Source organism: Lissotriton helveticus, chromosome 3_1 (genome assembly GCF_964261635.1).
Source record: "Lissotriton helveticus chromosome 3_1, aLisHel1.1, whole genome shotgun sequence".
NCBI classification, from domain to species: domain Eukaryota; kingdom Metazoa; phylum Chordata; class Amphibia; order Caudata; family Salamandridae; genus Lissotriton; species Lissotriton helveticus.
Window position 1 is genome coordinate 458342937 of NC_136061.1, and position 14521 is coordinate 458357457.

Below are 14521 nucleotides of genomic sequence, written 5' to 3' on the forward strand. Positions count from 1 at the left end.
TAACTATGGACCATCTCATCACGCAGTGATCTTGCCTTCCTGAAGGTTATTAGTGGCACATCAGGAATGTCAGACCCCACAATTGGGTCAGATTTAAGAATGTGCCAATGTATGGACAAGATAGATCTTAGTTTAAATGAATCCGCAGAGAAGGGTGTAATCCTACGGAATTTAACATCTTCAGTGGAGACAATCTTTTTCTCTTCAAAAAGGGTACTACGAGGTATCTTTCTGACTTTATTCAAAGCCTCTTGAAGCAGATTCCAATTATAACCTCTGTTGCGGAATCTCTCTATACTGTCAGTGGCTGCTTGTTCAAAATCATCATTTTGTGTGCAATTACGTTTTAATCGTAAAAGTTCACCGTAAGGAATGTTGCTGATAAGTTTACGGGAATGACTGCTTGAGGCGTGTAAAACGCTATTACCGGCAGTCGGTTTACGATAAAGTTGGGTGCAAATGTGACCATTTTTCACGTTCACTTGAAGGTCCAGGTAGTTAACCTTATCCTTGTTGACTTCCCCTGTGAATTTAAGGTCAACTAGAGCACTGGGGAGAACCCGTCCTTGATCTGCCAAGAAGTTGCAGTGTCCATATTTCTGTTTGTTGGCACTCCCAAAAAGGCTCTCTCTCATAGATGTATTCCTCCTAGAGTAGCGGTACAAAAGGGGGTGGTGAACGACGGAGCATCTGAATCAATCAAACACTCACACCCAGTCAAAAGATCTGGGTTCAATCCATCACCGTTCTTTAGCCCACTCTGCCACCCCAGTTCAGACATGGCTAATGCAAATCAGTCTGACCCTGTGCCTCATGGGAACAGTCCAGCCCGAACTGCCAAGCCATGTCTTCCCTGGACCGGAAACAAGCTTCCGAGGACCGGTTTCTGGCATTCCAGCCGTCTTCAGCCCGGCTTGCTTGAATCCAGTGGCAAAGTGAGCAAGGGACTCACGTCTGAGCATACCCTGCCACACTTATGTCGGCTAAAAGCGGTACAAAAGGGGGTGGTGATGGACGGAGCATCTGAATCAATCAAACACTCACACCCAGTCAAAAGATCTGGGTTCAATCCATCACCGTTCTTTAGCCCACTCCGCCACCCCAGTTCAGATGCTCCGTCCATCACCACCCCCTTTTGTACCGCTTCCTCCTAGAGTAGAACAAGGGGCTGCTGTCTCCCTTCCTGCTGCTACCTCTGAATGACCAGACCCAAGTCACCTTCATGGCTCGAGGTTGTCAGGAATGTGTGGTACCTGGAACTACTGGGCTTGATCATCTGTCCTCTGATCCGCCTATTGCTTTGGGATGACCTTCTGTTGCAGCCGCAGGGCAGTGTCTTGCACTCGCGTTTGCACAATAAGCACTGCCATTCGTGGAGTGTGAGTGGCGGCTGTTGATTTCCTTTGATCTTCCTTCTGAAGTTGTTAATGTTATCTTTGGCAGCTAGGTGCCCTTCCATGGAATCTGTACATCAAATGGACCCATTGTAGGTCAAACTGTCAGATCTTTTGTTTGTTTATCTTCACCCTGGCAAGGGCTTGCAGAGGGCACTGTTAAAGGTTGCTTGTCACCCCTTTTGGCTATTTTACGTTTTCTAGATCTGCTGCCTTTTTTAAAAATCCTTTTGTTGTGAAGGGATTTCTTAAAGGTTTGCGACATGTTTCCACCAAAACTGTTTATGATGCCACAGTGGGACTTAAATTTAGTTTTCTCTTTCCTAATTTGTACCACGTTCAAACTATTGCTCTTTGCATGAGTGAGCTTCAGGCTCTCTTGGTTCAGCTGCCTTAACCCCCTTATCGCCCCAAACAACCTGGTGTTGCGAAGTCAAGTTTAGTTCTTGACAAAGATAGTAACGCCTTTTTAAGTCAGACAAACTGTCACTCTTTCAACTTTCTCTCCTCCACCTCTACCTTCAAAGGAGGAAGAGTCTTTGTCGCTTGACCCCAAAAAAGTGCTGATATTTTACCTTGATTGTAATAAGGGCCATTGGGTGGATGATCAGCTCTTTTTGGCATTCTCTGATGCAAAGAACGTAAAGGAGACGTAGAAGTTGCCCTTTTCACAAAATAGCCCTTTGTATTAAGATCTGCTACGTATTTGCTAAAATGTAGCCTACAGACTGTCTCCGGGCTCGCTCCACCGGGGCTCTCACCGGCTGACAAATGGGCTGTGGATATCTCATATGAGCATCCCTGCACACGTTCACAAAGCACTATATCCTCTGCCGTCTGGATTTTCTGGACAAGCTTTTTCCCTGTTTGGTCCTGTAGGACTTTTTGACCTGAGCTATTCAACAGATCCACCACTTTGGGGAAGTACTGCTTTGCAATGTATTCACAAGGTAAAGCCTCTGTGGTTAAAAGTATTCATTGGAAGAACAATTTGCTTACCCTCAGTAATGCACTTTGTGATGGATACTGTAACTGACTGTAGATTCCTCATGGCCCTCCAACCTTCCTGTTCTGTGGAATGCTTTACTTTTCCTTCAAAACGGTCCCAATTTAGGAATCTGGGCACTGGTCCTTCCAATTTGCTGATCCATTCCGCGTGTGAGGGTGTGGCGAAGCCTGCAACATAAACTGACAGCATGTATTGGTGGCGCCTATGTGCAGCTCAGTCACTTCAGAGTGAAGCTGAGTCAGCATGGAGCTGCATGACTCCACCTACAAGAGCATTGGAACCCGGGTACTTGAGTTTCTGGATCCAGGCTGGCACCGGGGATATTAACAAGGTGAGGAATCTGCAGTTTCCTCCAGAAAGGGCGTTGACGAAGGTAAATATCTTGTTTCTTGTGACCTGGGTTTTTGTGCAGTAACTGGTGACCTGTGGCGATATGTTTCGTGGCTCAATAACTTTCACAAGGGATCATAAGTTGTGTACGTTTCTAAATATTTCCCTCCACTGGAACTCTCTATTCTCGACCTGTCATCTCGGCCAGTCATGATGATACTGTTAACTAGCCATTGTTCAGCCTTTTTATTTATTTTTTTGCATCAACGAATCCTTAAATTGCCTACTTACAAAGTATCGTTTTTTCCAACCTGGTGCTAATGCTTTTCTGTTGATGCTTTTAGATGGGGGATCCTGCAGCAATAGAAACATCAGCCCTCGCAAATCTTCTTGCAGTGAGAGAGCGCATGAAGGAAAAGAAGAATGGAGCTTTGAAATGTGCCAAACTGAATACTTCGATTGCTGCCAAAATCAAGACCAAGATAATAAGTAGGTCATAGAACTACATATAGACCATACAGATAGAGCACGGGCCTTGGCAGAGAAATAGATTTCCCTCCAGCTCATTTTTGTGTATGGGAGCATGCACTGTGTTGGCGGAGTTTGAAACAATGAAGTCTCTGAGGCTGTGGAATGCACACGGCATCTGCACTATCCTCTAATTTGATATCATGTAAAAGATTGCAACTCCTGTTGGTAAGTCTAAGAAGGTAACATACCTGCTTACGGTCTTCTGCTGCTTGTTTTGGAATTTAGAGCATCTAGGTATACATGAATATTTCATCCATGCTTTCACACTGTGTATACTTCTCTATTGTGCCATGCTCTGTTGCTTTGTAACTGTGTTTCATATTTTCATACGGTCAGAGACAAAGCACAATATACAAGTCCTGTAATTCCAGACAACTTGTCAACTCCTGGTCAAGCACAAGTTGTACTACAGAAGGCTGATTCTACCTCTGAACCTAATCGTTTTCTTCGAGATTCTCACAGCTAAATCCATCTGAGGAGGTTCTTCGATCCTTTAGGCAAATCCCTTGATTTGGTCGTATTACCACCGTGAATGGAAGTATTACCACTATAACATATAGCTCTGCTGAAAATAGGTTGCCCATTTTTGTAGCCTACAAATCTCCTTGTTTGAGTGGTGTTGTGAAATGAGCAGGATCTACTGGAGTCTTTTTGTAGCTTTTTTCCCACCTATTCCTTTGGAACTGTCGAGTTTGCCCAGTTTGGCTGTGGTCGAGTCAAAAGTAGTCCGTCTCACAATGTCCAAATGGCCGGGTACATGTCACTCTGTCAGAAAACAGTTTGCCAAATATGAGTGTATCATCTGAGCTCCATTCACTGAAGCCATTGTACTCAATTCCGAGGCTAATTCGGGTTTGTACAAAATTGGCATCATAGGTGAAAAGAACGGGGTTTTTGCCATTCTTTCTGGCCAACTGATACCAGTATTTGAGAAGGGCGACCTTGGAGGATAGAGGTTTGCATGCCAGGCACCTAGAATTGGGTGTTGTGTGGTGGAACCATAGAATGTGTAGTAGAGGAACTAATGAACAGCCTTGTTCTTGGATTACCGTATCCAGCCCTTGATGTAACGTAACATAATGTATTATGTTGATAAATCCTAGCCCACCCTTTTCTGATAGTCTATGCAGTGTTGCCCTGGGCAGTCTCTGAGGTTTGTTGCTCAGAATAAGTGGCATTAATTTACGTTGCATCTGTACCAACTTTTCTTTAGAAAAACAAAGTCGTGGTTTGTGTAACATGCCCCAAAAATGCCGAAAAGGTAATTTTCTAATCTTACTGTTCTCCCACTTATCGCTATTTCAAGTGTCTGTCACGCATTCAAATCCTCGTATAGTGTGTCCAACAACAGGGGACCTTGAATGTGTATGAGGTTTCTAATCCAGTTTGGAAGATTGATTCCTAGATTAATTGAGCCTTGGGTCCAAAGTAGTACAAGATAAACCAGAAAGGCTTGCAGCAGCACGAAGAATCTGCATTTTCCAATCCACTTTTATTTTTTGTACTTTAATTGAAAACCAGCAGTTGCTGTAAACCAATGGAGTTATCAGATTTCAGTGCCAGAATCTCTTTTGGGCTTGGCCAAAAAGCAAAGCACATAGTTTACAAATAAGGCTGGTTAATAGCTCTGATCAACCTCTAGGTTTCCAATATTAAGGTTATATTCAATTGTGAATCAATGGTTCTTGAGAGTAAATATCGGGGGCGATAATCTGCTTCCGTGGCTTCTGTCCTATCCCCCACAGATAAGGGGAAGTTGAAGGTGAAGGCTCCCCATGCACTTTTATTTTAGCCAAAAGAGAGGTACAATTGGCCTGTATAAAATGGAGACTTTTTCAGGGTCCACGTGTTGGTAGTGAACTGCCAATGTACCCTGTTGAGTGCCTTCTTTGTATCAAGCGAGAGAAGGGTAATTTACTTACACCTGCAGTTCAATATGTCTGTGCGAGAAAGTGCCTGTCTCGCGTTATTGCTTGTTTAGCAGTATTTCACGAAGGCTGATTGAAATTCTGAGACCAGTAGAGGCCCTATGCCACTTAAGTGGGAAACCAGAATGGACGTAAACCTTTTCTCATCAGAATTTAGGAGGGCTGTCGGGCCTTTATCATGTCTTTATTAGATTTTAGCAAAAGAGAAGCTAGTGTAGTTCCTATTATCCCAATAGGCTCTGCGCATTGGAATAATATCTTCAATAGTATAGACCTAGGGCAGAGGTTAACTAGGTCTTCTACCGACAATATTAGACTTAAAGTTTTGTGTTTGCCAGCTAGCTCAGAGTTCACTAGAAACTTTCTCGAATAGACAAGGAGGATTTTAACCTCCCTGGATAGACAAGAAGGGATTTAGTTTCTGACAACCATAGAACATGACAACTTTGCTCTCCCCTAATCAAGAGTGTATCTCTCTAGAGTCGTGTGAAAACAAAAGACAACTTATTTTACTCAGTCAGTTCAGTGCATTCTTAGTTTCACCAGATTGTAGAGAAAAGGAAGAGACGGGCGTGTTCAATAAAGAATGGTATTTATTGATCAGTCTCTTTTCTCGTACAAGAGAAATGAATCGCTATTATTGCAATACTTATAGTTAAGTACAGTGCATACAGTAAAGACAGAATTATAAAATAATACTGTAAAAGCATTGATATGGTTTCTGAGCCATATGATACTTTAAAATGGATAAAATAGATATATACATTTGACTAATCGTACTCAACTGGTGCTTCTAACCACGCCTACCCCAGTGTACCTGACCTAAGCCTAATACGTGGGCGGGAGTAGATAAGTAGCAGTTTAAGTTAAGTTTGTTTTGCCAAGGGACTGATTCGAGAATTCTCTGCAAGGGGTTATTCAGTTCTGTACCTGAGATCTAGAATGGTGGAGGGCTGGTATCTCTTATCCCAGGTCTTGATATTCCAGCTGCCTGCAAGGGCTGCTTGGAAGCGCCAGAGCTGGATTTCTCAGCAGGAGAAAGGCAGCGTCTCGTTCTCAGCGCGTCAGGAAGGCGGGGCAGCGGCTGTGGGCTTCGCTCTCTGCTGGGCTCCTCGGCACGTCTCGCTGCTCCAATCTCGTCACCACCGCATGTGTTTTGCTTAAGGCAATGTCGGTAATATTTATACCTGAAAGGTGCCGAGATTGACGTAAGGATGGACATATATACGTCAATAAGGATGTCATATGAACGGGTTCGTTCGCACATTCTTTACTGAAGTTCTCGGTGAAATCAAAACAATGGCTATGGGAATTTCCCAGGTCGCTGTAGGTTTGATTTGTTTTGAGAACTCCGTATGCCTTATCAGGGGCTGGAGGAATGTCGCTTGTCTAATTAGATGGCATGCGTTATGACCTAATCAGATAACGCGCTTCTGTGCCGTGGTGTGGCTTAATCAGATAACGGTTTTTGCACCGTTGGATGGCTGCTAGTTAATTATTAACCAAACCAGGGTCAGGAATAGGGGAATCGATACAGTACCTATAGGAATACATCACATAGTGACTGTAGGGGAAGTCTGAAACAAATTAAACTTTTGAAAAGGGATAATCCAGCAATTCTGTGTAAGCCTTATAAAACGACAGTGCAGAGTTGTCAGGGCCTGTGGCTTTATTGTGCAACAGATTCCATATTGCCTTTCCCAGCCACTCCCCAGTAATTGGGTCTTCAACGTTTTCAAGCTTTGGAGATCCTTATGGGGAAATTTGAAGTTGTTAAAATCGGTTTCTTGCAAATAGCTGTCAAGAATACATTAATAATAATAAGTGTTTTTGACTGCAAAGTACTTTGAACATCTTCCATGCATATGATTTCTAGTTTGTTCTGGTCTACTTTATATGCCAAAATGTGATTGTATTTTCATTTTTTTTTTTTGTGGACATGAAGCATTTTTAGCAGCATATCTCATTATTAAATGTTCAAGTTCCCCCGTAACATTTCTCAGCTCTCTATAATTTCTTTTTGAACAGGTCAGTTTATGTTGAGACTCAAGTCATTTTGCTCTGGACTTCAGATTGTGTTTTTTCGTTTGCTAATTTAGTAAAGGAGGCTGTGTGCGATAGCAGCTCTCCCCCATCACACTTTAGCCACATAGTGGCTTTTTATGCTGGAGAAGTTGCCAGTGGAGCACCATTAGTCGCACATCTGGGATATAAGGCAGGAGATGACTGTGTTGCAAGCACCATGGTCAGAAAAGGAGGAGGTTGTAAGAACAACAGCCAACTCGCAAGAATGGGCTAGTCACAAGAGCGGACCAAAGGTACGATAGAGCTTTGGGATCCTAGAGGGCTATAGGGCCTGATGAGTCTGTGATTGGGGAGCAATGTAAGCACTGCACTGATAGCCTAGGCCTGGCACGAACTGACTGAAGGACGTCACAAATTTAGCACGTTATGAATAGAATGTCGCAATCCGTCACACTCCTAAAAGATTTCAAGTCTGAATGGTAAGTTCAGATTGATAAAATATAAGATTATCTTATGGTTTTGTTGATTAGTGTATTTGACCACCACCTGCAAGTGGAGGAGAAAGTTTAATAAGCTGCTGCCTTTTAACTCCAGTAAGCGTCTCCAGCAAGTTATTATGGCTCTGGATTAGCATGTTTCCCTATGTAAAACTGTAAATCTGAGGCCCCATTGTGCATTTTACTCACAGAGACTTGTGGGTGTTGACTTTCCAAACATGCCCCAGGTTGCAAGTGCTCCCCTCTGACCATGCTGGACTGTTCCCATGAGGCTCAGGGTCAAGACTGATTTGCAAATGGCCAGGTCTAAACTGGGGTGGCATGGTGAGCAAAAGAATGATTGGTTTATCTCTTGACTGGGGGTGAATGTTTTGATTTTGTTCTGCATTCCGTCCTTCAATTGTCTCTTTTGCTTCCTCACCATAAGTGCACCGGGTATGCCCAGACGTGGGTCCCGTGCTCACTGTGCCACTGGAATCAAGCTATCCTGGCTGATGAGGGGTGAAACCCCGAAACCGGTCCTAGGATGCTTGTTTCCTGTACAGGGAGGACCTGGCTTGGCAGTTCAGGCTGGACTGTTCTAATGAGTCACAGGGTCAAGACTGATTTGCATATGGCCAGGTCTAAACTGGTGTGGCATGGTGAGCAAAAGAATGATGGATTTTACTCTTGACTGGTGAGTGAATGTTTTGATTTGTTCTACATTCCGTCCATCAATTGTGTCTTTTGCGCCGCTTTGTTCAGCAGCACAGAGACCATCCAGCTTGCCTGACTGGCTTGCGAGAGAGTTGTAACTGGCTTCCTCATCTTCAGAAGGAGGGGCTTTGAAAAGCGAACTTCTTTTCATAGCACTCATGGCCTTTATAGTCTTGTAAAATCGGTCTCACACTCTGCTTTAGGAGACCGGAAAAGGAGGGTAGCCATGGTAGTGTCAGCATGTAGCAGCTGCAGCAACACAGACTCCACGTGGTCACTGTTGTCTGCTCTTCATGCCTGAGAACTGGAGAGTGAGACATGCAGATTCGTAAGAGGAAGGAATTCCTTTATAAATACAAACAATAAGTGAAGTCAAATTACTCTTTGAAGGTAGGTAATAGATCCCCTGAGCTTGGCGTTACCAGGTAGAGTACGGGCCACAAAACAAACAAGAGATGCAGCCTCCTTGCATGTAGGCACAATGGAAAACCGGAGGTAAGGGAAGGTTAATGGAGACCGAGTGCTGGGCTGCGGTTGAGAGAATATCAACTCTTATTCCCATTGATGCTTTCTCAGAGGAACAGTTCTTTTAAGACTTGCCACCATCTACCAATTGTTACATGATTACCCAAAACCTAATGGACTGTGCTGACAATCACTGCCACAGAAACACTGACTTTTTTGCACAGTTTGCTCCAAACGTATATTTTAATAAAATATGCAGATAAAAGGCAGAAGACTTCATTGATGCACAAACATTGCACACAACTCTGTTAGCTAGCTATCCATCATTACTTGGAAAGTTTGTTTGTTTGCTCAAACAGTTCCAAAAATTGCATGATTAAATTGACTGTTGTAGGTGTCCCTCGTGGAAAGGCAGAAGTCCAAGACAACCGTAATCATGATTTTGGACTAGCCTGCAAACTTTCTTGTCCAGTACCCAGTTGGTGCTGGTGATTGCTTGTGATGGACACTAATGTTCATATTTGAAGATAAGAACTTCATTTCCATTATCAAACTTTGACACAGAGCAAGCAAAATGGATGATCAGGAGACGGGAGGAAGAGAAATATGACTACAGAAAGGATAGGTGAAAACCTGCAAAAGTGAGCTAGTCAGGAAGCATATGGTCATTGAAGGAAGAGACATTGCATCACAAATTTCCCATTGCTGCCCCAATCTAAATGAGCCATTTTGTAATCCTATTAAAACGCATCATGGTTCAAAAAGTTTCATCATAGGCACTCCCCAGTACCCCGTCAAACCACTAGGAATGTTCACGGCAGCAAACCAACATTACACTCCTTTTCCTCTGGAAAAGTTGACAACTTTAAGCGTAGCCAAAAACTCTTTCTATATTTGCAAGTATATGCGTCCCGTTATTACTTTATGCATTCAACTTCTGAGCTGATCAGCTGACCTTGTTGAAGCAGATGTTCTAGTGGTTCCTTAGCAGTGAACACGGTTCGCTTGATTTTAGTGCCCATCAGAAGTACCGAATATATTACTATGTTTGCATACACATTGTGCTGCTTCTTCCTACAGTTTTTCATTCTTTCTCAAAAAGGAACCTCTAGATTTCTTAATCTGGCATGAAAACTGACCTTTACTTTAGCTTGTTGCGTTTACTTTTTTGCCTTAACCTCTTTTTGTGTCTGAACACTGCCCACAACTCTTATCAATGATAACCTGACATTTTTTGAAAGTCCTACTCCTCTAATCCAATTGAACTAGTTTCATATAGCCCATCTACTAACACCAATAAAGTTAAAAATGTCCCTTTGGACTGAAATACTTCGTATCACTCCATACAACACCTATAATATCACTCAATGCCACCTTTCACACTTGGAACACCTCCATTAGGAATACAGCAATTTTTTTATAAAAGTTTGCTTTATTAAAAAACATCAAAATTGAGAATCACAATATCAAATCATTACATAAAGTGCATAATAAAAACATAGCCAGGTCACACAGTGCCCTACGACAATTAAAAAACATAATCAAAATACATGATTCCTACACAGAAAATCTCACGATTAGAACAAATTCAAATTTAACACAACTTTATGCGTTTATAGACGCATAAAGTTGTGTTAAATTTGAAATGGGACAAGAAGCACAGAGGCCAGAGTTTATTGCTCCTTGCCTTGTTCACAATATCTTCAAATTAACCCTGCAAAGGCTTAGTTTGACTGCCTTATTCATGCTCCTTCCATGTGGTGTTTGATTGTTTTTCTAATCGTGAGATTTTCTGTGTAGGAATCATGTATTTTGATTGTTTTTTAATTCATATGGCACTGTGTGACCTTGATTTGTTTTTATTATGCACTTTATGTAATTATTTGATATTGTGATTCTCAATTTAGATTTTTTAATACAGCAATTTTTATAAAAGTTTGTTTTATTTCTAATGGAGGTGTTCCAAGTGTGAAAGGTGGCATTGAGTGGTATTATAGGTGTTGTATGGAGTATACAAAGTATTTCAGTCCAAAGTGAAATTTTTAACTTTATTGTTGACTTTGGGGCTCTCTCTCTTTGAACTTTATGAGCCCCTCTCCGTGTTTTCAAGCCATCTACTAACACCATCAATCATCTTCATGATTTCACGTACCCCGCCCCAACTAATGATCACATCTACCTCCTATTTCTGAAATCTATCGCTAGAAAGCTGGAATGAATGCATGAATGAAATGATTTACAGAGCGCTCAAGACTAATCCCAATCAATAATTAACAATGGATTAACCTATAACCTTTGGTTGCCGGCAGTATAATGCGCTCAACACCATGTTGGGGGTAGGAAGCGCTCAATAAATGTAATTAAAATTTCCTCAGATGAGCTTGTATTCTGTGTTTCACAGTACATCCAGGCCACTCTTCACTACCCAGCTCGGTTAGTCTCACTGCTGTCCACCTTAAGTAATGTTCTCCAGATGATCTGGGATTTCCACTTTCTATTAGACATTACCTCTAACACAGTGCTCATTTGAACCCATTTTTCAGACGACTGGATCTCGAAAACCTTTTGAAGTACTTATATCACAGGTGTCCGTATTAGGGGTTTCATGGCGCTGCACCGAAAGTGATGGTGCTTACGTCATAAAAGAGGCTCATGTGCAATTTTTTCTGCACCCTGCAAATAAGGGCTGTGGAACTGATGAATATTGAACAATGTTTATTCAACATTTTTGCCCTTTTTTCTGCAATTTTCCTTGAGTTTTGTAACCTTACGAGTCTTCTAATTTCTTCAGGCTTCAAGCCCTACAAAACCTTTAATAAATAATGTCTGTGACCCTGTCTGTTTGTCCGGCAGATAAGACAACAGTTTTACACCCTAGTGAGGTAAGCCAGAGGGCCCACCTGAGGAATAGGTTACAAGACATAAACTGGCGTGATGAAAATTTCTGCCTTGTTGTTTCGGTGATTTTTTTTTTTTTCCTTCAATGATCCTGTTGCTGGCAAGACAAGAGGGCCAGTGTCGTAATCCTCATATCAACCATCATGTACAAAACAGTATTGGGAAGGAGAGCAGGGCCTCCATTAAAAAAGGAACAGGAACAATTGGAGACAGACCAAACATTCCCTGGGTGCAAGTGGCTTAGGATACAGCAATTTTGGGGGGAAATCATGGAGGAATGAAATCTGAATGCCCTCACCCCTATGAATGAAGCAGCACACCATGTAAAGGAACACGTAAGACTGGGTAATAGAATACTATTTGAATGAATATTAAAGACCAGGGAAGATGTGTCTTGTGAAAGAACAAGAACCACTGCAAACGGAACAAGTAGCTCCACAATTTATACTCCCTTAGTAAAGACCTCTGTATTCTGCAAGATCACTCTGGTAACCAAGGTCTTGCACCCTTACTCTTCAGACTTGTTAGAGGGTAAATCCTAGGGCATTTAGGGACACTCATGTAGAATTATTACTTACTTCTTTAAAGGAGAGGCCTTTCTCTTTCTTGAGCCAAGTCTAAATCAAAGACCAAGTCTGGATCCATCTCTAGATTTCCTTCTGAGTGACAAAATAAGAAATGCATGAGTATTCATATACCTCATTGCTAGAAAAAGAAGAGCAGGAATCTTCATCACAGCCAGTTTTTGTCTTGCAACCAATTCTTTGGGTGATACTACCAAAAGCTGGGCTTTATCCTAGCAAATATGGGTCTTCACTGAGGCATTTTTCAGAATGTTAGCGGCGACTCCCTGTGGGACTTTGGTTGCAGCTCCTCCAACAAGGTGTGTTGTCTTTCTTCGACTCCTCCTTTAGCTTCAGGAAAAGAATATTCAGTGGGATCTTGTGCAGAATATATCTGGCCTCGTGAAGGCCTTCCTGACTGTCCTCCACCAAATGAATTCTTTCATGCTCCTTAATTTATTCTAAGCCCAGAGATAAAACTCCAGAGTGGGTATAAGCAAGGTCCAAAGTGATCTAAGTAGTGAACCCACCTCAGAGACTACGTTTGGGTCTTTTGGCACTAAATCCCAGAAACCCAGGTTTCATATAAATCCTATCTGATTTTGAGACACTTGCACTACAGAGGTCCTAGCTCCAGGTCTGTGCGCAGAAAAACCAAGATGCAGTGGAAGGTAAGAATCGATACAGTTAACACTATTTACCTGCATGGTGACTCTTACATTTGAGATCATGTTTGCTATTTGCTGCATGCATCTACAATACCGGTGCATAAAGGTCTGTATTAAACCAATTATTGAAGGGTTTGCTGATCCTGCCACCAGGGGGAAAGGATACCCATAAGAGACCCGACACACCAACAGTAACAGTCTATGTAAAGGTTACTTTAGCTTTTTTTTTAAACCAATTTTTATTGATAAAAGAAAAAGAAAAACAGAAAGCAGCAATGATATAGTAATGAAGTCCGCAGCACATAAGTACACTTTTCAATACAGTTGGAATCTGGGAAGCACAGTGCAAACCCATCCGTTTAATCGTATTGATGCTAACGGGTATACCCATCAAGTAATTCACACATAGTAGCTCCAATTTAAGAAACCCATACGTATGCCATTTAATGCTTGATATGGAAGCGATCCCCTTATTCAGTACCAGGTACCAGAAATATCCTGGAGTGTCTGCCGTTCACGTCGCAATCCCACAGAAGGGGACAAGTGTATTCCAGCTCCCCCATTTATTTATTTTTTTAAATTTATTTTTATTTGCATTTTAAACACATATAAAACCTATCGAGCATGTCACATAAGGCCTTCCACCATAGCCTATCCCCCCCCCCCCCACTACCCTCCACCCACCTTCCCCAGGATGTCTCATAGCAAAACAATACCAGCTCCCCCATTTATGGTCCCATTTCTTAGGGCATGCCCTGTTATTAAAAACATCTTTCTCTGCAATCATTGCCCTGTCCATGTCAGCTGCCCAGTCTCGTAGAGTCGGGACTGCCCCCCACCCCCCATTTCTGAGTGATATTGCGTTTTGCAGTGGCCCACCCCTGTGAGGCCAACGTTTGCTCAGTTAGTGTTAGGTCAGTGGCCTCCCAAATATTTAGGTGACCTAGTTGGGGGGAAGCCTTCAGCGTCTTGCCACCTGCTCTCGCCATCTGTTTTGTGACCTTGCTCAAGAAGGACTGCACTATTGCGCAATCTCAAAAGAAATGGAAAAAGGTTCCCAGTTGGTGGCATTGCCAGAGGCACTGGGGGTCAGCCCTCCTACCTGAAGATCCCTGCTTCCAAGTATATTCGGTGAAGGACCTTCAATTGGACCAGGCGCAATCTCATTGGGATGGCTACTTCTCTGAGGGATGCCCTTAGCATCACACCAGTAATCATCCTCTAAATTCCCCAGGTCTGCCTCCCAACTTTGTTGTGGGCGCATTAAAGGGTCTGGACGATTATTTATTAGCTTTTAATATGTGAGGGATAGGGCCTTTTTGGACATGGGTTCAAGAAACAGTTGATCCTTAGATAAGGCTGCTTTGAATGCCTGGCTGATGTGTAGATACCGGAATGCCTTGGTCTCTGCTAGTAGGTATTTAGTCTGTAGGTCTGCAAATGTGGTTGTGTCCCCCAACCCACATGTCGCCTACCGTCGAGATGCCTATCATATCCCACTTGTCAAATCCAGGACA

At 42.6% G+C, this 14521-nt stretch overlaps 1 protein-coding gene across 1 annotated transcript in view; it reads left to right on the top strand.

Annotated features, from left to right (window-relative positions):
* SGO2 (shugoshin 2) overlaps positions 1-14521 on the top strand; it is a 465484-nt gene that overhangs the window by 36602 nt on the left and 414361 nt on the right. The window contains exon 2 of the mRNA XM_078680340.1: positions 3078-3222. Coding sequence (XP_078536466.1) covers positions 3078-3222 — 145 coding nt within the window. The remainder of the gene's footprint in view (positions 1-3077; positions 3223-14521) is intronic.